The 24,022-nt window shown below is 45.8% G+C and overlaps 1 protein-coding gene across 7 annotated transcripts in view; it reads left to right on the top strand.

Annotated features, from left to right (window-relative positions):
- The window catches only part of TMCC3 (transmembrane and coiled-coil domain family 3), a 290,652-nt gene extending 267,017 nt beyond the window's left edge, over window positions 1–23,635 (top strand). For 5 of the 7 annotated variants that reach the window (XM_060656745.3, XM_060656748.3, XM_078449610.2 and 2 more), the window contains exons 2-4: window positions 8,543–9,459; window positions 13,282–13,417; window positions 18,686–23,635. In XM_060656745.3, coding sequence (XP_060512728.1) covers window positions 8,543–9,459; window positions 13,282–13,417; window positions 18,686–18,988 — 1,356 coding nt within the window. In that variant the 3' untranslated portion in view covers window positions 18,989–23,635. Of the gene's footprint in view, window positions 1–3,863; window positions 3,953–3,979; window positions 4,405–8,542; window positions 9,460–13,281; window positions 13,418–18,685 lie in introns of those variants that run through there. The other 2 variants (XM_060656750.3, XM_060656747.3) reach the window with 2 other exon arrangements.
- The last annotated feature ends 387 nt before the right edge of the window (window positions 23,636–24,022 follow it).

Genomic DNA, 24,022 nt, shown 5'->3' with positions numbered 1-24,022 from the left:
CCAGAGTAATGAGGTGAACTTTACCTGCAGGCAAGGACTAAAAACTCCTGATGCTGTCGAATTTCTTTGGTCCATGATGCTAAGAGAGGAAGAGGCAGGAGAAATAAAACCTTTATGGTAAAACTAGTGATTCAGTTCCTGTTCTGTACACCATGAACTTCTTTAAAAGTTCGTAGTATACTATTGTCAGACTTGAGCTACAAAAGGAAGTGTGTTCCTTGTCTAAGCGAATTAGAACAAACATTTTATGAAGTCACTTTACTAATAAAATATCTTTGGGATACTATGTGAAGATCTTTAAGATTTTTCATTTTTCTTTTAATGTTTATTTTTGAGAGAGAGCAAGAGCAGGGAAGGGGCAGAGAGAGAGGGAGAGAGAGACTCCCAAGCAGGCTCTGTACCGTCAGCGCAGAGCCCAACGTGGTGGGGCTTGAACTCGTGAACTGTGAGATCACGCCCTGAGCTGGAATTAAGAGACCCTCCACTGACTGAGCCACCCAGGCCTCCCTAAGGTTTTTCATTTCTAGCCTGTAGAGGGAGGGAAAGTGGCATTCTTCTAAAATACAGGTATTGACTACTTTGTGTAGGTATCAACATGAATGTGTTAGTATCTCGTTATGAGGCTGCTTAACAAGCTTTCAGAATTTCTTCTCCAGTGCAGGTTAGCTCAGTTAGCAAGAGAACCAAGTGTTTGGTGCTGGGGTTCAGGGCTTTGGTTGGCTTCCCTGGGTTCACTGAGTGGGGAGACATTTTGCAAGCGCACGTCAAGTTACCACAAAGCAAGACGGAAGATGGCTTAGTCGTGCTGTATGCATTACTAGCAGCAAAGTGATAAAAAGCTCGCATTTTTTGGTAAAACATAAAAAAGGTACCCCTACAGGGCCATGCCAGGCAGTCCCTTGTTTTCTCTGCTCTATCACCCAGCAGAGGGAAGAGTGTCTTTCCTTTTCTCCAGGCAGATCTATGACTTATCTACTGAGCGCCTTCCCCACATGCGTCCAGAGCTGAACCCCTCAGTTGTTAGGCCCTTAGACGTGGCTGGCTTCTTCTCCAGGGGTCTCTTATCTCACTTCTCTGATTTTTACCATCTGTTTCTCTCCTTCTCTTTCTTCCCTTAGTGATTGTAAATGCTGCATGTGATTTCAGTAAAAGCAATAGGCTTTTTTTTTTTTTTTGTCCTCAGAATTACTTTGCCTGCACCACTGTGCCTATTTTAAAGCACGGGTGAAGAAGAATGAATGTCACAGGCCGTATCAAACCTGAGATTGGTGTGGTTTCAGCCAGCAACATGAGCGCTGTGGTTAGGCAGCAACCTGGACGAATTTTTCAAGTTCAGACTGAGGGAGGGTAAGCGTGCTGACAGAGCAGTCTTAACCAGACCCAGGGCGTCCACACAAGTCCTGGTGCCCCCGGTAGGGCCCCTGCAGAGCAGGTTCTCACGCTATTGGTGGCTGAGCTTAGGTCCTGCAAAGTCTTACCTGTTTCGTATGTCAGAGTGTAGCCCCAGCTAAGCTATTCATTATCTGTGGAGGACCTCAAGAAATCGATTTGTTTATCAGCCTGGCTTTTCTCATGAAAGAGGGTTAGTGTATAGAATATATGAATGCTAAAAAAAGTATTTAGCACAATGCCTGACTCATAGTAAAAGTACCCTGTCATTGTTCGGGAGGCAGGCTCTGGAGACAGACTGCCTGGATTTCAGTCCCCACTCTGCTGTTCACTAGTTGTGTGCCTGTAGGCAACTTATCTAACTTCTCTGTGCCTAGTTTTCTCGTTGGAAAACAGTAACGGTAGAACCTATCTCAGAATTTTTTAGCAAATGAGATGCCACACGTGTCCCTAACGTGACATTTTTCCTCCCGGGCATGTGGTGGGATTGTCTTTCCCCGTCCTGTAGCCCCCTTGAAGTTAGCTAGGCCCGGTACAGTGAGCGGACGAAGCCATAAGTGCCTCTTCTGATGGAAGTCTTTAGGCCCCAGTGAACGATTCCCCAAGTCCCCTGCCATGGCCGCCAGCAACACTGCAGAAGGTGGGGCCCCTCACAGCTGGGGTCCCTTAGCTGATGCCCAGCAGTCTTGTTAGCACGAGCAAGAATGAACCTTTCCTTTCTTCCTTCCTTTCTTTTTTTCTTTCTTTCTTTTTTTTTTTAAAGCCACTGAGATTGTGGCATTGTTGCCACAGCAAAGCCTAGCACATTCTGATTGGCATGCCACAGGAGCAGCCTTGCCTCTGGACCTGAAATTAGATTCCGGCTAAAATGAGTAAGGGTACAGAATGTCAGCTGTGTGGGCCTGGACCCCGGGCCACAGAGACCTGTGAGTGCCTTTGTGGGCCTGTCTGTGAGAGCACGCTCGTGTGCGCTGGGGAATACCTGTTGCCTAGGAAATGGCCGCCGGTTTCAAGGACTGACTCTTTCCTAGTGTGACTGAGCTCAAGCAGCTTTTCTTTTCTTTTCTTTTTTTCCCCAGGCAGCTTTTCTTAACGCAAAAGGTCCATTGTATCCGGCCTCGGGTCTAGGCAGGCAGTTGTCATCCCCTCTTCGTTCTGATCTCTCTGTGCCTCTGCTTGTTCGGGCCATTCCGTGACCCCCAGAGCCTCCGGGGACTAATGCTTCGGTCCATGCCCTCCAGGCACCCACAGGCCCGCCCCCCCCACTACCCCCCTCCCTACTCCCCAACCCCCCCCCCCCCCCACTGCGTTCCCTTTTCCACTTCTCTTGGGTGGGGTTTGGGTGGTGTGCCCCTGCATTGACTGTCCTTCCCTTTTGTTCATTTTCCTCTGGAGCTTTTAGGGGGTAGATATGAAATGTCACGAAGAGAGCCCTCTTTGGAAGCCGGAACAGTGTGTTCCCGCAGCCACTGTATTACTTTGTGCTGTGCCTGGCTTCCCAGTGAGCGAGGTGAGCTCGCTTACGTTGTATCGGAGCCTTGGATTGTTGGCAGAGGTGACTCAGTGTCGGTTTTTGATGTTAGTCCAGGGCTTAGGCTTTTCTGTAGCCTTTGTTCCAGAACATTGAGGTGACCGTGGAAATGTTGCCGCTGCCGGAAGGAAAACATTATTAGCGATGGCTTTTCACTAGGATGTCGGTGGTCTGCCTTTCACGTAAACTAATAATAGCCAAGTCATTCTAAGAGAACTGAAAGGGGCTAGCAGTCATTTTTAAAAATAGCATCTATTCTGCCAAAATGGTATTTCATGTTCTTTTTTTTTTTTTTTTTTTTGAATTGGAAAATATGGAAACATAAAAACAAGAATGACTCCTCTAAACCCCGCCATGCAAAAATAACCATTGTTTGGAGCTTGTTTCCTTTCAGTTTTTACATGGAGGTACATTTTTAAATGAAATTGGAATGACAACAGTAGCAAACCTTTTTTGAAACCATTCTCTGTGCCAGGAACTCTTTAAGCACTTTATGCGTATTATCTCATTCATTCATTCACAACTCTTTGAAGAAAGGTGATCTCCGTTTTACGGAAGAGGACACTGAGGCACAGAGAGGCTAAATCATTTTCCCAAAGCCACACAGCTCGTAAAAGCGGTGCCTAGACAGAAAGCAAAAGCAGTCTGTCTCTGGAGCCCAGGGTCTTGACTATTCCACAATACTGTCTCACAGTAAAGATAACTTGGATTAAAGGTCATGGAATTTGCACTGTTAGCTGCGACTTGTATGGTTCCGTCTCTTTATAGATGAGGAAGTTGAAGCCCACAGACGTGACCTGATTTAGCTAACGACGTAACTAGTTACTGTCAGTGCCGAAACTGGAACATGCATCTCCTGATCCGCACGGTTCACGTGCACGCTGACTCCGGGTGATCCGTGAACCTTTGTCCGCCCTGGGTCCCGCCCTGGGTCCCGCCCTGGGTCCCGCCCTGAGACAGCTGCACCGTGCACTTGCCCTCGGGGCCGGCTCCGGATGACGTGGGGGACGCCCACAGCTTTCTCCCCAGCACGTATGTGAAATTTCACTTTGGGTTTAGGGAATGCATGGGCATCTGGTAACGATGTGTACACGTCGCCCTTCATTACCCTGCAGAGCGAGGGCTATAAAAGGCTATAAAGAGGTGTGACCCAACAATAGTTTTCAACCTTCTACCCTCATCAGACATTTTCAACTGAGATTTGCTGACAAGCAGTGAGGTAGATTGATTTGAGCTCTGAATGCTGTTGCTTTCCCCAGCCTGGACCGTCGAGGACATGCCAAGCATTGTTATAGTTTTAAAGTGAGCCAGAAGTCAGCCAGCTCTCTGTGTGCAAACGCTCCTGGGTGTTCGAGGCTGTCCTGGCCCAGCAGTCTGTAAGGGAGGAGGCCGTTGCATTGCAACACCAGCGTTGGCTGGCCAGCTGCCGTGGGGCTGAGGATTAAAGGAAGAACGGGAGCTGACTTACTATTGCATTTGGGAAGGTAAGGTATAAAAGCCTCTGCATCTTCCAACTTGGTGGACTTCTCCAGAGCCAAGCAGGTTTCGGTGGATTTTTAAAAATAACTTAATCTGATCTTCGAGCTCCAGAGGGCAAAAGCGAGGTCTTTAGAGTGTCCCAGACAAAGTGGAGCAAAAAAGACAAGAGTGTGTGATGATTGGTCAAAACTAACGCATGCCTTTAGAGGTGAGGCTCACGGTTACCCCTAGAGATGGGGGTGATGTACTTGTGATGGAAGGGGGCACGGGGAGCTTTGGTTCTGGTTGTTGTTGTTGTTGTTACTGTTTTTTACTAGGTCACGGTTATACAGTATGTCCAGTTTGTGACAGTTCATTGAGTATTGAGTTTTATTACTAAATGTGTTCTTTTCTGTATGTAAGTTATACTTCATTTAAAGTTTAAAAGTCCTTATTTGTGGGGTGCCTGAGTGGTTTGGTCAGTCAAGCATCTCATTTTTTATCGCGGCTCAGGTCTTGATCTTAGGGTTGTGAGTTCAAGCCCTGTGTTGGGCTCCACACTCACTGGGCCTAGAGCCTACTTAAAAAAAAAAAAAAAAATCCTTATTTGTATTTGTGTTGTGTTGCTGCACATTGATTCTCGGAAAAATCTCCATTTTTTTTTTCCTTTTAATTTGGGAGACAGCACGAGTGGGGGAGAGGGCAGAGAGACAGAGAGAACTCCCAGGTTCAGGGTTCAGTCCCATGAACTGTGAGATCATGACCTGAGCCGAAACCAAGGGTCAGACGCTCAACTGCTGAACCATCCAGGTGCCCCAGAAAAGTTTTCATTTGGTTGAACCTGTTTGAAATGGTATAGAACTTACTACCCAGCTGTGGGGAAAACATCTCTGCCTGAAATGTTCAGGTCTGTATGGGAAGAACATCCAAGGTCACTGTCTTGGTTCTATTAAAATATAACTTAAGTGATTTCGGAGTGACTCTCCTGGAATAAAGAATGATGTCATCCGAGTTCGGCAAACTTTATCGATAGTCTCCTGTGAATAGGGACAGTGCTAGCACTACAGACCGGGTGTAGGTATGACAAGTCTCTTCCCTAAAGGAGCCTGTACCCGGGATTGGGGGGGGGGGGGGGATGAGTCATGTGGCACCGTGAAAGCACCATGGAGGACCACAGAAAGAACAGGCAGCTTTCTGATGGAGTAGGGAAAGCTTCGTGGAATAAGTGGGATTTTCCAAGTGGAGCTTCAAGAATATGTGGGATTTAAAAAAAATGTTTTAAGTTTATTTTTGAGAGAGGGCACAAGTGGAGAAGGGGCAGAGAGAGAGAGAGGGAGACAGAGAATCAAAGCAGGCTGCAGGCTCCAGGCTCCGAGCTATCAGTGCAGAGCCCTACGCGGGGCTTGAACTCACACACCATGAGCTTGTGACCTGAGACAAAGTCAGCGGCTTAACTGAGCCACCCAGGCGCCCCTGGAATATGTGGGATTTTGATAACCAGAAGTGGATGGGTGGCAGGCATTGTGGATATCATTCATATGAGAAAATCCATAGGACATTCCCCTACATTCTGGGAACTTTGGGTTGTAAGGTTCACTTGAGATGAATGGCATCCATTAGGTGCAAGGTGAGGCCTGAAAGGTAAGCTAGGGCCTTGTAGTGGCTGGGTTGTATTATTCAATCTGGGAGGCTTTGGGGAGCCAAAGAAAGTTTCTGAGAAGTAGAAAAGCATGATCAGATCAGTGAATCCCTGCAGTGATACAAATTTGTAGGCTCCTGATTGTGTGGTTACCACAGATTACCCTGTCTGCCCCAGATAAACATTTTCTAGATTTAGTGCGTTCTCTGTTAATGTAATTTGAACCCATTCCTGTTTGGGTTCACTAGTGAGCCATAGATACAGAGTTTCCTTGAGCTCCCTCTGGTCTTCTCTAGGACTTGAAGATGATTATCCCATACCTTCTTTATTCCCTACGCCCACCCGTCTGTCTTGATCAGGTGACGTCAGAATTCCTTTCTCCTTTTTTCTAGTCTTACAAGTGACTTGGCATTTATTTACTTCCAGCCTTTCCTTTGTGACACTCTTCTGCCAGATAAAACACCCAGTGTCTCTTATTCATAGCAAAATTGTGTGTTGGAAGAGAGGGGCCAAGAAATAATGTTAACAAACTTTTGTAAGTTGTGTAGGAGGACTGACTCACCAGCCTGGGATTGTGTCCCACTATGCCATTGGGCTCCCTTCTCTGGGAGAAAGCATTGGGCAGGATTGTGCATGGGACAGAGTGTTAATACTTCATTGTTGGAAATGAACACATTCGAGTCTGGGTCACTTAGGCAGGGTGAGGTGTGTTAATATCTTATTAATATTTTGCTATTTCTGCCTACTGTTCCTTTAAAAAAAAAATAACTTGTGCTGAATATTGTCTCCCATTTGGTTTCCAGTGAGACTCTGTATCAAGGGATTATTCTAATCAAGAGGTAGTTAACTTGACAAATCAGATGTTTCAGTTTAGAGGTTACAAATCTTTCGAGGTTGTGTTCAGACTCTGCAAAGGCTTGTCTTTAGTCCTTTGGGGACACCTTGGTAGAGTGTCCTGACACAGACAGAGAACCCCATAAGGGTGACTTGAATTCAGATCCTGGCTCTTGATGTCTCAGTTTATACATACATGGGTTTAACATAGTCTTTACTTGGCATGGTAGGATCAAACAAGACACATATCCATGGTACCTGGCACCCAGGCTCCCTTCGTCTTTCCTTTTCCCTTTCCCTTGCCCTTTGCCCTTGCCCTTTGCCCTTGCCCTTGCCCTTGCCCTTGCCCTTGCCCTTGCCCTTGCCCTTGCCCTGTCCCTGTCCCTGTCCCTATCCCTATCCCTATCCCTATCCCTATCCCTTTCCCTTTCCCTTTCCCTTTCCCTTTCCCTTTCCCTTTCCCTTTCCCTTTCCCTTTCCCTTTCCCTATCCCTTGCCCTTGCCCTTGCCCTTGCCCTTGCCCTATCCCTATCCCTTTCCCTTTCCCTTTCCCTTTCCCTTTCCCTTTCCCTTTCCCTTTCCCTTTCCCTATCCCTATCCCTATCCCTATCCCTATCCCTATCCCTATCCCTATCCCTATCCCTTTCCCTTTCCCTTTCCCTTTCCCTTTCCCTTTCCCTTTCCCTTTCCCTATCCCTATCCCTATCCCTATCCCTATCCCTATCCCTATCCCTTGCCCTTGCCCTTGCCCTTGCCCTTGCCCTTGCCCTTGCCCTATCCCTTTCCCTTTCCCTTTCCCTTTCCCTTTCCCTTTCCCTTTCCCTTTCCCTTTCCCTTTCCCTATCTGTTGCCCTTGCCCTTGCCCTTGCCCTTGCCCTTGCCCTTGCCCTTGCCCTTGCCCTTTCCCTTTCCCTTTCCCTTTCCCTTTCCCTTTCCCTGTCCCTGTCCCTGTCCCTGTCCCTGTCCCTTGCCCTTGCCCTTGCCCTTGCCCTTGCCCTTGCCCGGCACAAACCTGTGGTGCTCAGTGATACTTTGCACTTCTTCCCCAGGTGGCCCTTGAGTGAGAAAGCCATTTCACAGGGTATTATCACTTGCTGTTCTTTTTTTTTAATCACTTCCGTTGTGGTTGGGTTGTTTATTTCCACCTGTACACACTGTACTGTTACTCAGTTAGTAAAATTAATTTTGCATCATATTATCCCATCACATCTGCTTAATGATTCCAGTAAGAAAATAATTTCTTGTGTTGATGATGAATGTACCTGCTGGAACTTTTCCCTCATTCTTCTTCTTAAGTGATTGAGGTCTGAACTGGGTGCATTTCCCACAGTGTCGAAATTCACTGTGCGTGGAGCATGGCAGGCACCCTAGTTACCTGGGCATCTGGGGAAACTAGGACTGAGGGTAACCTTGTCCCATTATGCATTTTCCACCCTGGCAACTGACAATTACATGTAATCAGGCAAAACATTGGAAGCCCTGGGAAACCTGAATCTCATAGTACACATGGATGCAGGAAGGAGTTGGGCTGTCCTCTGTTCAACTGGGATAATAGTAGGGAGTTTTTATCTTAGGAATACTTGCAGTTTAAAGATCTGGGACCTGAAGTATGTCTGTAGTGTGTGCCCAGATTCTCTCACAGTAACTGTGCCTTTGCCTTCAAGTCTTCAAGTGCTTCCTCCCTCTTTCAGGTAGAGCGACATGACATGAACACCCTAAGCCTGCCCCTGAACATTCGCCGAGGGGGGTCCGACACCAACCTCAACTTTGACGTACCGGATGGCATCCTGGACTTCCACAAGGTCAAACTCAGTGCGGACAGCCTGAAACAAAAAATTCTCAAGGTGACAGAGCAGATCAAGATCGAGCAGACGTCCCGCGACGGCAATGTTGCAGAGTATCTGAAACTAGTCAATAGCGCAGACAAGCAGCAGGCGGGCCGCATCAAGCAAGTCTTTGAGAAGAAGAATCAGAAGTCCGCTCACTCCATTGCCCAGCTTCAGAAGAAGTTAGAACAGTATCATAGAAAGCTCAGGGAGATCGAGCAGAATGGAGCCTCCAGGAGCGCAAAGGACATTGCCAAAGACAACCTGAAGGACGTGCCGCACTCCCTGAAAGATGCCCACGCGAAGTCTCGAACTGCTCCCCACGGCACAGAGTGCGGGAAATCGGGCATGCCGGGCGTGTCCCTCACCCCGCCCGTGTTCGTCTTCAATAAGTCCAGGGAGTTTGCCAACCTGATCCGGAATAAGTTTGGCAGCGCCGATAACATCGCTCACTTAAAAAATTCCCTGGAGGAATTCAGGCCTGAAGGGAGTCCGCGGGCCTATGGGGGCAGCGCCACCATTGTGAACAAACCCAAGTACGGCAGCGATGACGAGTGTTCGAGTGGCACGTCGGGCTCCGCCGACAGTAACGGGAACCAGTCCTTCGGGGCCAGCGGAGCCGGCACGCTGGACAGCCAGGGCAAGCTCACCATGATCCTGGAGGAGCTGAGGGAGATCAAGGACACCCAGGCACAGCTGGCCGAGGACATCGAGGCGCTGAAGGTGCAGTTTAAGAGAGAATACGGTTTTATTTCTCAGACGCTGCAAGAGGAAAGATACAGGTATGTCAGACTGTTCTCTTGGAATTCTTCTAGAAGCATGACTTACTAAGTGCAGACAGATTGCTTGGAAGTGACACGCTCGTGGTTGTGTTTTCCATGGATATGGATGTGGATCAAAAAAACATTTAAAATCAGTAGTGTTTTCCATACTTCGTGATTCTAAACTTTATAGTTTGTGACGTACAGGTTGATACTTCAGAGAGAGTTGTGTGAGTCTGTTAAAATGTTGCTGTATAGTCTGTAGCTCATGTGCACGTGGAGTTCCTTCTTAAGCTCCAGTAGACTTCTGTCATAAAGTTTTGTTACACTAATTCGTAGATCTGTATTTTATTTTCCTCCACGATAACTGTCAAGTAAATGACCCATTGTATGGTTGGGGAACCTGGGTGACTCAGTTAGCTAAGCGTCCTACTTCGGCTCAGGTCATAATTTCGCGGTTTGTGAGTTTGAGCCCACATCAGGTCAGCACAGAACCCACTTCGGATCCTCTGTCTACCTCTCTCTCTGCCCCTCCCCTGCACGCATGCTCTCTGTTTCTGTCTCTCTCAAAAATAATAAATAACCATTTTAAAAAGAAATCACTGCATTGTTCAACAAGGTAGATTTTCTTTGGCACATTAATCTTCAAGTTTTTATATAGTATACATTTTTTTTATGTACGATATTTTGCTCACTAAACTTTTCACCATAAATAGTTTTCAAAAGAAATCTTAAGAGTAAAGTATAAATTCAAATCTTGTGGATTATATTAGCTAATTTTATTTTTTTATATTAGCTCATCTTTTTAAAGTTTATTTATTTTGAGAGAGAGAGCACATGCACAAGTGGGGGAGGGGCAGAGAGAAGGAGAGACAGAATCCCAAGCAGGCTCCACGCTGTCAGTGCAGATCTCTATGCAGGGCTCGAACCCACAAACTATGAGATCATCGCCTGAGCCGAGATCAAGAGTCCAATGCCTAACTGACTGCGCCGCCCAGGCACCCCTATATTAGCTACTTCTAAAAGGTATTTATAGGCTAGATTTTATGTGCCTATAACTAATTAATAAAAATATTAATAAGTGATTTTCTACTGTTTGTCAGTAAAAAGATTCCCCAAAGTTTGTTTTGTTTTGTTTTGTTTTTTTAAGATTTTAAGTAATCTCTGTACTAGTGTGGGGCTTGAACCCACAACCCTGAGATCAAGAATCACATGCTTGCTACCAACTGAGCCAGCCAGGCGCCCCCAAAATTGTGGTTGTTTGTTTTGTTTTTTGTTTTTAGTCAAAACGAACATGTTAACTTATAAAAATGTAGAGAAAAAGTTAAATGCCCATGGGACACCTGGGTGGCTCAGTCAGTTAAGCGTCCAAGTTTGGCTCACGTCCTGATCTGGTGGTTCGTGAGTTTAAGCCCTGCATCAGGCTCTGTGCTGACAGCTCAGAGCCTGGAGCCTGCTTTGGATTCTGTGTCTCTCTTTCTCTGCCCCTCCCCAGCTCACATGCTGTCTTTCTTTCTCTCAAAAATAAATAAGAATTTTAAAAATTAAAAAAATATTAAAAGAGGGGCGCCTGGGTGGCTCAGTCGGTTAAGCGTCCGACTTCAACTCAGGTCACGATCTCGCGGTCCGTGAGTTCGAGCCCCACGTCGGGCTCTGGGCTGATGGCTCGGAGCCTGGAGCCTGCTTCCGATTCTGTGTCTCCCTCTCTCTCTGCCCCTCCCCCGTTCATGCTCTGTCTCTCTCTGTCTCAAAAATAAAAAAACGTTAAAAAAAAAAATATATAAAAAAAATATTAAAAGCCCATTACATATTGTAAGGTTAAACTTTAAATTTAACTTACATACTTTATATCTCAAAATGGTTTTAAATGTATTAATTTGTAAATGTGGCTTTTTTCAGCTCTTATATTCTATGAAACCATTTTTTAAAACTTTCAGCATACATCTTTGGCTCTAGTGTCTTTCTCACATAACTATTTTTGAGTCACAGGTTTTCCAGAAAATACTGACTTCAATTCCATCTGAATAGTTCGGGATATGCTACTCTTTAGATCCAAATTTTATTCCAACTCACAAATACCCACTTATATAAATTTAGGGTAGTTTCCTCATTTGTCGTGTAGTTATGTTTGTGATTGTCCAAGGGTTAGCCTCTGACTGTATCGTTTGCTGTAAGAGATCCTTAAAAGGCTTTTACACCAACGTTGGGTACCTATGAAGTCCTATCTGAGAATAATTATTAAATCTTCATTAAATTACTTTTTTTTAAGTGTGTTTTTTTTGAGAGAGAGAGAGAGCATGAGCGAGCCTGTGGGGGAGGGGCAGAGAGAGAGGGAGACACAGAATCCGAAGCAGGCTCCAGGCTCTGAGCTGTCAGCACAGAGCCCGAAATGGGGCTCAATCTCACGAACTGTGAGATCATGACCTCAGCCAAAGTCGGACATTTAACCGACTGAGCCACCCAGGAACCCCTGCATGAAATTACTTTTTGATCTCACTTTTTTTCTTGAGGTATAATTGACATATAATCTGTCTCCCTCCCTCTGTCTCTCTCTCATATGATTCTGTCAGGTGACCTATATAAGCATCTAACACTGACATTGATAGAAGTCATTTCAGGCTAATGCATTACCCAAATAGTGCTTCCTGTTTTCAAATAAACATTCTAAGTTTTCAAATATAAGACAAATCCCTCTTCTTTGAGGGAAATGGGAGGTGGGAATGACAATCTTTGTTCTTCCGTTACTTAAGATTTGGACTTTTGGGGGCGCCTGGGTGGCTCAGTCGGTTGGGCGTCCGACTTCGGCTCAGGTCATGATCTCGCGGTCCGTGAGTTCGAGGCCCGCATCGGGCTCTGGGCTGACAGCTCAGAGCCTGGAGCCTGTTTCGGATTCTGTGTCTCCCTCTCTCTGACCCTCCCCCGTTCATGCTCTGTCTCTCTCTGTCTCAAAAATAAATAAATGTTAAAAAAAAATTAAAAAAAAAAAAAGATTTGGACTTTTGGAAATGCCACTTGTAAGTCATTTATAATTTCTTTCTTTAAAAAATTTTTTTAAAGTTTATTTATTTTTGAGAGAGAGAGAGAGGGAGAGGGAGTGCCTGAGTGGGGGAGGGGCCAGAAAAAGGGAGACAGAAGATCCGAAGTAGGCTCCATGCAGGGAGCACAGAGCCCAACGCCAGGCTTGAACTCACAAACCATGAGATCATGACCTGAGATCATGACAAGTTGGCCGCTTAACTGACTGAGCCACCCAGGCTCCCCTATAATTTCTAATGAGTTTAATGTTTTTATCAGCACTAAGTTCCAAGAATTGAAACATGTTTTCAGAATCAGAGTATGCCTTGGGAAATGGAGTTAACTCTAGTGTAGAAGTTGGTTCTTTCCTTACGGGCTCTCTGGGCTTGAGAGCCATGCCTGTGAACCAGAAGGCACTGTGCAGGCAGAAGGGGGGAGGGGGGGGACACCAGCAGGTCCTTGTCTCGAGCCGGACCCCAGACAGCCCTCCCTGTCCGTTGACCGGCACTGGTGAGTGCATCAGGCCTGTTGTGTCGTCACCGCAACTCCTCCTTACAGCAGCCCTTTTGGGCAATTCTTACTATTTTCCCCATTTCTCAGCTTGTCTGATGAGGTGGGAAAGCCAACTTCGGTGTGCATGAAACCTCAGGAGTGAGGACGCAGAAGTTAATGTGACAGAGACCAGTGCTTTTAGCTGGACTTCACGGTTAGCCAAAAGCATGTTCCCTGTAGCTGGACGTATTCTTTCGGAAGCATAGTCTTCCGGGGAATGAAAACCAGGAGACCTTTGAAGTGTCACACTCAGAATCAGCTCCTGTCTTTGCAAAGGTACGAGCGACTGGAAGACCAGCTGCACGACCTGACGGATCTGCATCAGCACGAGACAGCCAACCTGAAGCAGGAGCTGGCCAGCATCGAGGAGAAGGTGGCCTACCAGGCCTATGAGCGCTCACGGGACATCCAGGTACCGTTCCCTTCGCCGTCAGGCACTCAACGCGGGCTCTTCCCAGCCTTTAAGTCGTTCAACGAACTCTAAATGCATTATCCCATAAACCCGACAGGATTCCTGGCACGTGCAGCAAAATGTTTTCTCTGCACAAACATTCCCTACCTTATTAACCCCATTAGCTCATGTTCTGGGTGTCACTGAGTAAAGAGGCTATTCTCTGTGTAGTTATTTTGATTAACAAATATTTATTATCTACCCAAGCCCATCGCCTATAACCTCTCCTCCCTCCCCGCCCCCTCTACCACCCCTACCAAAATTGCAAAACTTTTTAAATATGAGGCAAACCTTGCCTTCAAGAAGCTTACTGACTAGATGGGGAGTCAGGATTGGGTAACCTGCCAAACGGCTCAAGCAAACGTGAACAGGGGCCAAATTATGTGACCCAGACAGTAAAAGCCACAGGATTCAGACACACAGTGCCCAACAAGCTATGAACGGGTGGGACAGTTGGTCATTTTGCGGTCAGATACTAGATTTTAGTCCCAGGTCAGCCATTTACCAGTTATGTGACCCTGAGCAAGTCTTGGATATGTTTGCTCATCTGTAGACTAAGAATAGCTTGGATATTTGTAAGAATTTCAAGGACTCGAGTGCATACCATATACCATACATTAGCAGAGCACTTGCCATGCCTCCCTTCTCTCTCCAGCTCCTCCTTACAATAACCCTTTCGGGCAGTTCTTACTATTTTCCCCATTTCTCAGCTGTGGAGACTAAGGCAGAGAGGTTAAGTGACTTGGACGAGGTTTTGCGGACAGTCCTTGAATAATGAATGTGAATGAATGTCCAGAGAGGGTGGGACTTGGCAGGGATCGGTAGGATCTGGATGGATGGATGGATGGATGGAAGGGGTTGCTGAGTCAGTGTAAACAAAAGCACGTCTCAGGATTAATGTGATGGCAGCACTGTAGCGAAACAGCCCTAGTCTTCCTGAGTGCTTTTTTTTTTTCCTGCTACTAGAGGGTCTCTTTCTTTTCTTCTACTTTCACTGAGATAATTGACATACAACTTTGCATTAAAGTGTACAACATAATGATTTATATAGAGAGAGAGCGCGAGCGAGCACGCGCAAAATGATCACCTAAGTGAGTTAACATCCATTACCTCACATAATTAACACATTGTTTTCTTGCGATGAGAATTTTTGAGACCTTCTCTCTTAACAGCTTTCGAGTACGTAATACAGTACTGTTAACTGTAGTCAGCTGCGTTACACATCACATCCTCGTCTTATAACTAGAAGTTTGGACCTTTTGACCACTTTCACCCATTTCCCCTACCCTCCACCCCTGCCTCTAGGAACCACCAATCTGTTCTTTGTTTCTATGAGTGTGTTTGTTTTTTCAATTCCACATATAAGTGAGATCATACGGCCTGTTTGTCTTCCTCCGTCTGACTCCTCACTTAGCATCATGCCGTCAGTCCATCCACGTGTCACAAGTGACATGGCCGCATAGTATTCCATTGTGTACATGTGTAGCACATTTCTTTATTCATCTGTTGATGGACTCTTAGGTTGTTCTGTGTCTTGGCTGTTATAAATAATGCTGCTGTGAATATGGGGGTTCTCTTCTAGAAACTGGTTTCATTTCCTTCGGGTATATACTCAAAAGTGGAATTGCTGGATCATAGGGAGTTCTAGGTTTCATTTTTTAAGGAATTTCTATATTGTTTTCCATAGTGGCTGCAGCAATTTACATTCCTATTGATCTTCTTTTTTTCTTTTTTCAAAGTTTATTTATTTTTAAAAGAGAAAGGGAGAGAGGGACAGAGAGAGAGGGAGATAGAGAATCTCAAGCAGGCTCTTTCCTGTCTGTGCAGAGCCCGACGCGGGGCTCGAACTCACAAACCATGAGATCGTGACCTGAGCTGAAATGAAGAGTCAGACGCTTAACCGCCTGAGGCACCCAGGGACCGTCATCATCTTTTTTAAAAAAGCAAAAAGGTAGGGGCACCTGGGTGCCTCAGTCGGTTAAGCATCCGACTTCATTTCAGCTCAGGTCGCGATCTCACGGTTTGTGAGTTCGAGCCCCGCGTCGGGCTCTCACAGATAGGAAAGAGCCTGCTTGAGATTCTCTGTTTCCCCCTCTCTCTGCCCCTCCCCCACTCATGCTTACTTGTTTTCTCTCTCTCTCTCTCTCAAAATAAATAAACTTTACAAAAAAAAATAATTAAAAAGCAAGAAAGCACACTCTCCAAGTAGAGCTCAGCTCCATTTTTACAACTTGTCTTTGTAGGCAGTGGTGATTTTCTCCAGCCATACTTTATGAGGGAGAAAACTGAAACCTATAAAGGGAGATTTTTTTTTCCCCCACAGTGTGTGAGCTGGAGTTTCAGCTGCCCACGTTTTGTTCTTCTCTGTGTCGCAGGCTGTGAGTCTGTGCCAATCCCAGGCATCTACTTGGATGTTTCTGGGATCCAGAGCATCAGACGGAGCTGGTGGGAAACCTTCTACCTCTGAGGACCAAGGTGTGGGAGACACTAGGGAGGTTTTGCCCTTGCTCTGGGTTAGGAGACTTAGCATCACCATTGACTGGTTTAAAGAATGTGACCCATTTAAATGTTAAGTGTTGCAGGGTGAACAGTGCAGTCAGTTTTATTAAAACATTCTGTTTTTAGAACATGTCTGGGATGCCACTGGATTATGTCTAAATATGTGGTTTTCTTATTTAGGGGATAGTTTGGGTTAGTGTTCTTTTTTCCTTTTCTTTTTTAAAAAAAAAAACATACTTTAAAGATGAACGAGTAAGATAAAGTGAGGGACTTCAGAAAGCAAGCTTCACTATATAGAGGAGTTCATTTGAACATTTTTCTGGTTTCGTCTCCAGCTCACAAATGCAAAGAGGACACCTGTCTGTGTGACTATAGAGTCTTCTTTGTTCAGATAGTGAGAGTCCTGGCTCTACCGCTTACCGTGTGACTCTGGATAAGTTAGCTCCCTGGGCCTCAGTTTCCTCATCTGTAAAATGGAAATCTCATCAGTGAGCTTCACCTCAAAAGGCTGTCAGGAGGATTAAATGGATAATATATATAAAGTACTTAAATCTTCCTGACGCATAGCAGACAGTCAAAAAATAAATGCCGGCCGTGTTTTCTGTTATATTGGTGAGGAGCCCTATTCCTCGGGGCTTTTCACAATCGGGCCCGCTCAAGTTCGTCTTCAGTTCGCGTTTGTTTTGTTCGTACAGGCAGGGTTCTACAGTGGGAAGAGCTGCTAAGGTGAGGGTGGCTGTTGTCCACGGGGAGGCAAGGGTTTTACTGTTTTAAGAAATTGAGTTTTGTTTTATTAGAATTCCCAATTAAAACAGGCTTAAGGATAATTCAGTCTGTTCTCTGTCCTTGTCCCCAGTTAAGTTAAACACTGGATCCAAAGAAGCGCTAAGAATCACGGGGCCATCACTTAGTGGGTGCTGTAACTAAAATTCCTTGCAACTCACTACTTAATTTTCTTGGATCTTTCTTTTGGTAAAAAATTTGATAGCAGTTCCAAGGAATTCAGTTCTGGGATTAGTCTGTTTATATATGTAACGTGTGTACCCAATTAAAGATGAATGGATTTGCCAAAAATGTTGGTCTTCTGTCTTGTTCTGTCCGCTTTTCCCTGCCGCGTCTAAAAAAGAGGAGACGGTGAGCTCAAATAGTTGAAAAGAATTCGTGATCTCTGGGGCACGTGCCTGCTCTTTTAGGAGGCCAGTGCTTTTTTAGAATGTGAAAATCTGAAGGAGTTTTACCTTCTCTGTTGGTAACCCATGTCATGAAAGTTACTATAGTAACAGAGAACTCTGTTCTTTGGCCCATAGAGTATATTCAGCGGAAGAAAAGCGAATCAGCGTTACAGCTGTTATGGTTGTTGAAAACCTGACAAGATGGCTGTGTTGTAACCAAGCAAGCACACGTTGGGAAACGAGTTCGACAGTAGGCTAGTGAACTAAAAAGGGGCTCGTTGTACCACCTCTAGTCAGGTCCTGTTCTCCCAAGAGGCACAGAGTTTCCTCTCACGAGCCTCATGCCTCCTTCCTGGCGTCTGTCTGCTCCCTGCTGCATGGCTGGCCCTTTGCTGGGGTAACAGCAGGTGGCCTAGTCCCCATCCTTGTGCAGCTGTGGTCTTCTGGTTGGGGGAGAGGGCTGGGGGAAACTTCACATCGTCCGATGGGGCTGGGACGGCTTCCTAGGTGGGACCTGAGAGGGGAGGGAGATCCACCGGTGAGGAGGGGAGGGAGTGGGGAACCAAACGTTTCAGGCACAGTATATGCATGTACAAAGGTCCCGAACATGCTCCTTTTCCAAACTTTAAAAAGCCAGCATGGCCAGAGCATGGTGAGTGGGGCGGGGGGGGTGGAGACTGGGAAGGGAGAGAAATGGGCCCCTAAAGATAGATGCTGTAGGTCGCATCGACAGGGCTGGGGACGGATTAGCGGAAATGAGTGTCTGGTGGGAGGAACCGGCTGAGCCAGGTGCTGTTTTCTGAGGAAAGGAGCACCAGAAGGGAAACAGGACCGATGGCAGGTGCAGGAGAGGGTGCGGTATGTGAATCCGCACTTGGACATGTTGCATTCCAGGTGCTTCTGAGAAGCTCAGAGGGGGATGTCAAGGAGCCATGTAGATACATGAGTCAAACTCAGAGGAGGTGACTTGGCCAGAGAGACACTTGGGGTCCTCTGTGTCTTAGCGACTGAAGCCTTAGAAAGAACGAGCTCTGGGAAGGATGTGCAGCAGTGGATAGTGTCCTGAGTAACAGCATTCAGAGAGCAAGTGAGAGCCGAGTCGCCCGTGGTCAGTCCTGTCCCCATCCCTTCTCCCTTCATCCTCCACAGTCTATATAAGTGGATGCATACATCCACTGAGCAGTGGAAATAGGTACCACCTACTCCATGGCTGGGGGTAGTCGCCTGTCCCACAATGGCCTACCCCTCCTCTGGTTTGGTCCTGATGATACCAACGGATGCCAATAGTTTATGTGCTTTATTTCAAAATACTTAACCGTAAGTCCCCGTTGATGGTATTTTATGGTTGTTCGTTCTGTCCGTGAATAACAGAATAAATGAGCCTTGGGATTCTCGTTTCCGTTCTTTGTCATCATCGTCACCGTCAGCTTGGCTGTTTGAAGCTGCCTCAGCATCGAGTGTCCTGAGCCAGGGAGCTTCCGTGCACGTCCAAGCATGTGCTCACGTGTTGCCCATGGTCCCGACAGCGTGTGACCCTTGCTCTCCCTCTTGCCCACAGGAAGCCTTGGAATCCTGCCAGACTCGCATTTCTAAGCTGGAGCTCCACCAGCAAGAGCAGCAAGTCCTGCAGACAGACACCGTGAATGCCAAAGTGCTCCTGGGGAGGTGCATAAACGTGATCCTGGCCTTCATGACTGTCATCCTAGTGTGTGTGTCTACCATTGCCAAGTTTGTCTCGCCCATGATGAAGAGCCGCTTCCACATTCTCGGCACTTTCTTCGCCGTGACTCTTCTTGCGATATTTTGTAAAAACTGGGACCATATTCTGTGTGCCCTAGAAAGGATCCTAATACCCAGATGAAGCCGCGGGTTCCTGTCTTCAGGTTCTTTCAGATTTATGTTTTAAAGAAAACTGTGCATTCTACCAAATTTTCAAATGAACGGGGTTGTGCTGACTAGAGGTGACCAGGCCTGGGCTGTGCATTGTAAATAACTTCAGTTCCCTTCACACGGTAGTACTTGCCGGCTCAGTCCCCATCCTTAGCGAATGTGAATCTGTTTCAGAGCTCTCCCCACGTCGCTCACTGCCTTAATCACACCAGATCTTCTGCCCACCTGACTAGCCCAGCATGGCCAGCCTCTGGTTATTGAGCATTTGACATAATTAATGATCCAGAAGAAAAGGGATTTTAAGTCTCTGTCTCTCTCTTAAGTCTCTATCACAGTCGAGCTTCACTGTTGCTTGTGGTTGTATTTCTTTCCCTGAGTCCTGTTAGCAGCAAGGATGTAGCAGGACTTGGGGAGGGGAAGTACACGCATTGGCCACGGTGAACCCTCGTGGCCTTTGAAAGTACAGAAAATCCTGTGTCATCCAGTCCACTTGTCCAGAGGACCCTAGGCCCCACCTGTTCCCAGTGTCCATAGCAGTCAGTCGTGCGTGACTCACAAGTAACGCGGAAATCTTACGACACGCCTGTTGATCCGTCAGACATCTAACTTAGATGTTGTCTTGCACTTTAAATGGTAAGATGCGAAGATTTATGAGTGGGGCTTTCACCTTCTAACATCCGGGGAGCCACACGTTGATTTTATCTGAAGTGGCCGTTGAATGCCTTGCCTTCAAGCATGTAGAAATTCTTCCAAATCCCACATCAAGCCATGGCTTGAACATCAGGGTCCAGTAAGCACTACTCTGGAGGTTTGTATTTCAGCACATCTTAATTGTGATAGACCCCCTGTGAGGACGTGATTCACTCTATTCCCTGGCTTGCGAGGGATCGCAAATCTCACTCCACAAATGAAAACAAATGATGCTCGTGTCGTGGGGTTTTTGTTTTTCTTTAAGACAACAGAATTGTACTTTTATAAAGCGAAAGTGCTCTGAGGTAGGAGCTCTGGAAGCAGGAGGGAAATAGGATGTGTGGTCTAATGGGGTGGCAGTCGGATCAGGGGGAGCAGTCGACCTGGATGGAGACTGAGAAGGTCCTCTTATGACCCTGTGAGACCAGCCGGAATCACATAGATTGATCCAGTGTCCAAGCGAAGGCTGTCTGTCACCTCTCGGGATCTTCCTGGAGACAAGGGCCCAGGTAATAGAGGGGCCGCGCTTCTTCCCCTGAGGTGAAAGCATTCAGAAGTTAACATCCTCAACCTGCTTGAGGGATTCTACTCACTACTTTCAGCCCAGATGATACTCCCCTTTAAATCTCTTTCTCTCTGTACCTACTGAAAATGAAGTTAGAAGATTTTAATGGAAACGGCTGTTCAGTCCTGCCTCCTGCCATCCGCTCTGTTCTCTGAAGGCGTAAAGATGTATGTTAGTGTACATTTTCTTCCAGAAAACATCAAATCGCCTGGATTTAAATTAAGTGCAATATTTTGCGAACAGCTGCTCTTGGGGAAATCTCCTGAAAAAAAAAAAAAAATGTGACAGTGCGCCATGGTTTGAGAGAGTGGAACAGTCGAGCATTTGGCACAAGTCCAGCGTGTGTGAGACTTAGACAACTCAAGCTTTCTTCTTTTAACGTGACAGTTCAGTGGTTTTAGTAAATTCACAAACTTCTTCAACTGTCCCCACTATCTAATTCTGGACTCAAGCTTCTTAAAACCAGTAACGATCATTTCGTGAAATCTTTGGCTGTTAAGCATCTTGGATTCAGGGAAGACGGAGTCAGCAGCCCTACCGCCATCTCATGGCCGTGTCCCCTTCCACCATCAGACTCGCCCTTGTTCTGCCAAGTTGGCTGTAAACACACTGTGATCCATCAAACCCTGGGGACAGAAAAGAGTTCCAGATCCAGGGATGGGAGGGAGAAAGAACGGTGTGCTTTCTTTTGCTTCTGTATTTTAATGGCCAGCATTCTCCTTCACCTGTGGGCGTCAGTCTCCATTCGGCTGAGGGCTGGATGCAGCTTCCACCCCTGGGTCCTGGTGGGCGCCTCTCAATTTCTGCGCCTCTTTCTGAGGCACTTTGCATATGCCAGAGGTTGCGGCGGAAGTAGATATGCTGTTATTTTTTACAGAGAGGGAGAGAGATTTCTAGCCCTTTGAGGTTAAGGGTTGCAGGGGAGGACCCAGGACGTGGGCCTGCTTCACTGGCCACCACGCTCCACTCGACATTCGCTTTGACGCTTCCCAGACCTGCATCCACGTGTCTCCTCTCCGCTGCGGAAGTAGGGGAGGAAATGGAAAGCCACACACTCCGCCCCCTCCAGTCTGGAGCTGTTAACAGAAGCGGCTAGAGACTGGCTCTGCTCTGAAATCTAGGGTCTAAATCATCCCATTTGATCATGCCTTCTTTTGCACAGAATCTGTATGTCTACCAGTTCTCGTTAGACGTCAGATAACTTTGTTTTCACTTGGGTATGCTCAACCTACATGGCATGCTTATTTTAGAGTCTTGTTGAAAGTTCATGAAGCTTTTTAATAAGTTGATACGCTCCAAGGAGACCTTTACCCTCTGTGGTTTACTGTTCTCTTAAGGAATAAACCCTCCCATTGTATTTCCTTTCCCGCACAAGGGTAAGATTAAATAAAATTTAATACATTATTCAATTAAAAATAGTGATCCAACTGGGATATATCATGGAATTGGTTATTTAATTTACATTTAAGTCAGCTAATCCCTTTCCCCACCTTTCATTCGTAGTAAAGATGAAGCCAGTCATGGGATGGTCAGGCACCTGCTCACAAAGCAAACTTAGTGCTTTAAGATACTGGACGTTGCAGGGGCATCTGGGTGGCTCAGTCAGTTAAGTGCCAACTTCAGTTCAGGTCATGATCTTGCAGTTCATGAGTTCAAGCCCTGCATCGGGCTCTGTGCTGACGACTCTGCTTAGGAATCCGTGTCTCCCTCTCTCTCTGCCCCTCCCCCACTCGTGCTTGTTTTTCTTCTCTCTCTCTCAATAATAAACATGAAAATTAAAAAAAGATACTGGATATTGCATCCTAGCACAGGATTTTTTTGTGACATACTATTTTCATGATCATCAAGATAATGATAGTTCGCTGAGGGCAAAACAAAAATCTAAAAATCCTCTTATGTGGGTATTGGAATCAGTTATCCCAGTTTACATTTTGAGTATGATCAAGCCAGAACAAAACATTGAACTCCCCCCCCGCCCCCCGCCCCAATTCAAACCACAATGAAGCTGTAAATAAAAGTACTCCACTGCTGATTTTGTACAGAGAGTAGGATCAGCCCCCGGTTTCTAGCATGTGGTTTTGCTTACGTGATGAGTATGAACTGTTGACAGACTGAGATCTCCGCTTCCATTACGGCCCAAACGCGGTTATCCCTCTCCATCAATTAGCATCCGTGGGAATTAGCCCTGCTACTTTGTCATTCTTGTGTTTTTTTTTGTTTTTTTTTTTTTAAACGTTTATTTATTTTTGAGACAGAGAGAGACAGAGCATGAACGGGGGAGGGGCAGAGAGAGAGGGAGACACAGAACTGGAAGCAGGCTCCAGGCTCTGAGCCATCAGCCCAGAGCCTGACGCGGGGCTTGAACTCACGGACCGCGAGATCGTGACCTGAGCTGAAGTCGGACGCTTAACCGACTGAGCCACCCAGGCGCCCCTGTCACTCTTGTTTTTATTGGAATATTGCCCTGCTAGGTATGTTTACTGCCCTGCCTTTTCTCCAGCATATCAGGTTTAATTATGAGATCAATAACTGTGATGGGAATTGGAATCCCTCAAGCAACTAATTATTTTTGTCCTTTTGGATTGAAGTTTAAATACCAAATTGTTTTGCATCAAATAGGAACATCTTTGTATGGAATCTAAGTATGATTGTATTGGTTTGGAAAAGCATTTCGGTATGCTTATTAAAATGAGCATGTGTGATTAAACAACCTCTACTGCATATTTCTATAATTTTGAGGAGTGAGCCAGGAGTAGGGTGAAATGGCATTTAAGATTCAGGGCTTTAGCTGGAGAGAAATGTTTCAAGAAGTTTAACACACGTGCTAAGGAAGGAGTTGGTCTAAAAGGATAAATCACTGAAAAGAATAATATTGGCCATTTACATCAAAAATGGTTATGAAGCTAAAAGAAGGTACAGTTAACAAGAGTTTGGTAACCCAGAAGATAAAAAGCAGAACTAACCTATAATTTTCTAAAGTCAGTACAATTCTCTGTTTATAAGAAGCTGGAAAGTAATGTACCTTGATTGTTTTAGGAATAATTTATGTGTTGCAATTTTAATTTATTTAAAACATGTCTCCTGTGTTTGTCCTAAGAGAAAAAATGTTTCAACAAAACGTGCTCTGTGTTTAAGATATGTTTAGGCCGTAGCTAGCAGTTCTGAAAATGGAAACTAGAATGTTTATTGTGAGGTCTTTTCTAGAATTTCCATTTGGTGAGATACCATATAGTTTCATGTCAGCCTAAAATTGTAAATTCTGCGTAGATTGTCACCCTATTCAAAGCAGGTGCCATTATTTTTTTAAATAAACACTTGGTGTTAGCTTTGATGTTAAATAAAGAGTTAGATTTCTTAAATTTTCATATTTGTCAGAGCCCATCTCAGTAGTAGGGGTGTGTGTGTGTGTGTGTGTGTGTGTGTGTGTGTGTGTAATCAATTTTTTAATGGATTTTACTTTTTAGAGCAGTTTTAGGTTCATGGCAAACCTGGTCAGAAGGTACAGAAATTTCCTGTATACTGCCCCCTGCCAAGCCCCACACATGCATAGCCTCCCTCCTATCACCCCCCACCCACCCAGAGGGTACATTTGTTAAAATGATAGCCTACAACCTACATTGACACATCATTATCACTCATGACTTTATAGTTACACAAGGGTTCACTCTTTGACGTCCCATGGGAATAGACAAATACATAACGGGGTGTGTCGACCATACTACTAAGTAACACACAGAATAGCTTCACTGC

This window comes from Panthera onca, chromosome B4 (assembly GCF_046562875.1).
Source record: "Panthera onca isolate mPanOnc1 chromosome B4, mPanOnc1 haplotype 2, whole genome shotgun sequence".
NCBI lineage: Eukaryota > Metazoa > Chordata > Mammalia > Carnivora > Felidae > Panthera > Panthera onca.
This window is presented reverse-complemented; position numbering and strand designations above follow the sequence as displayed.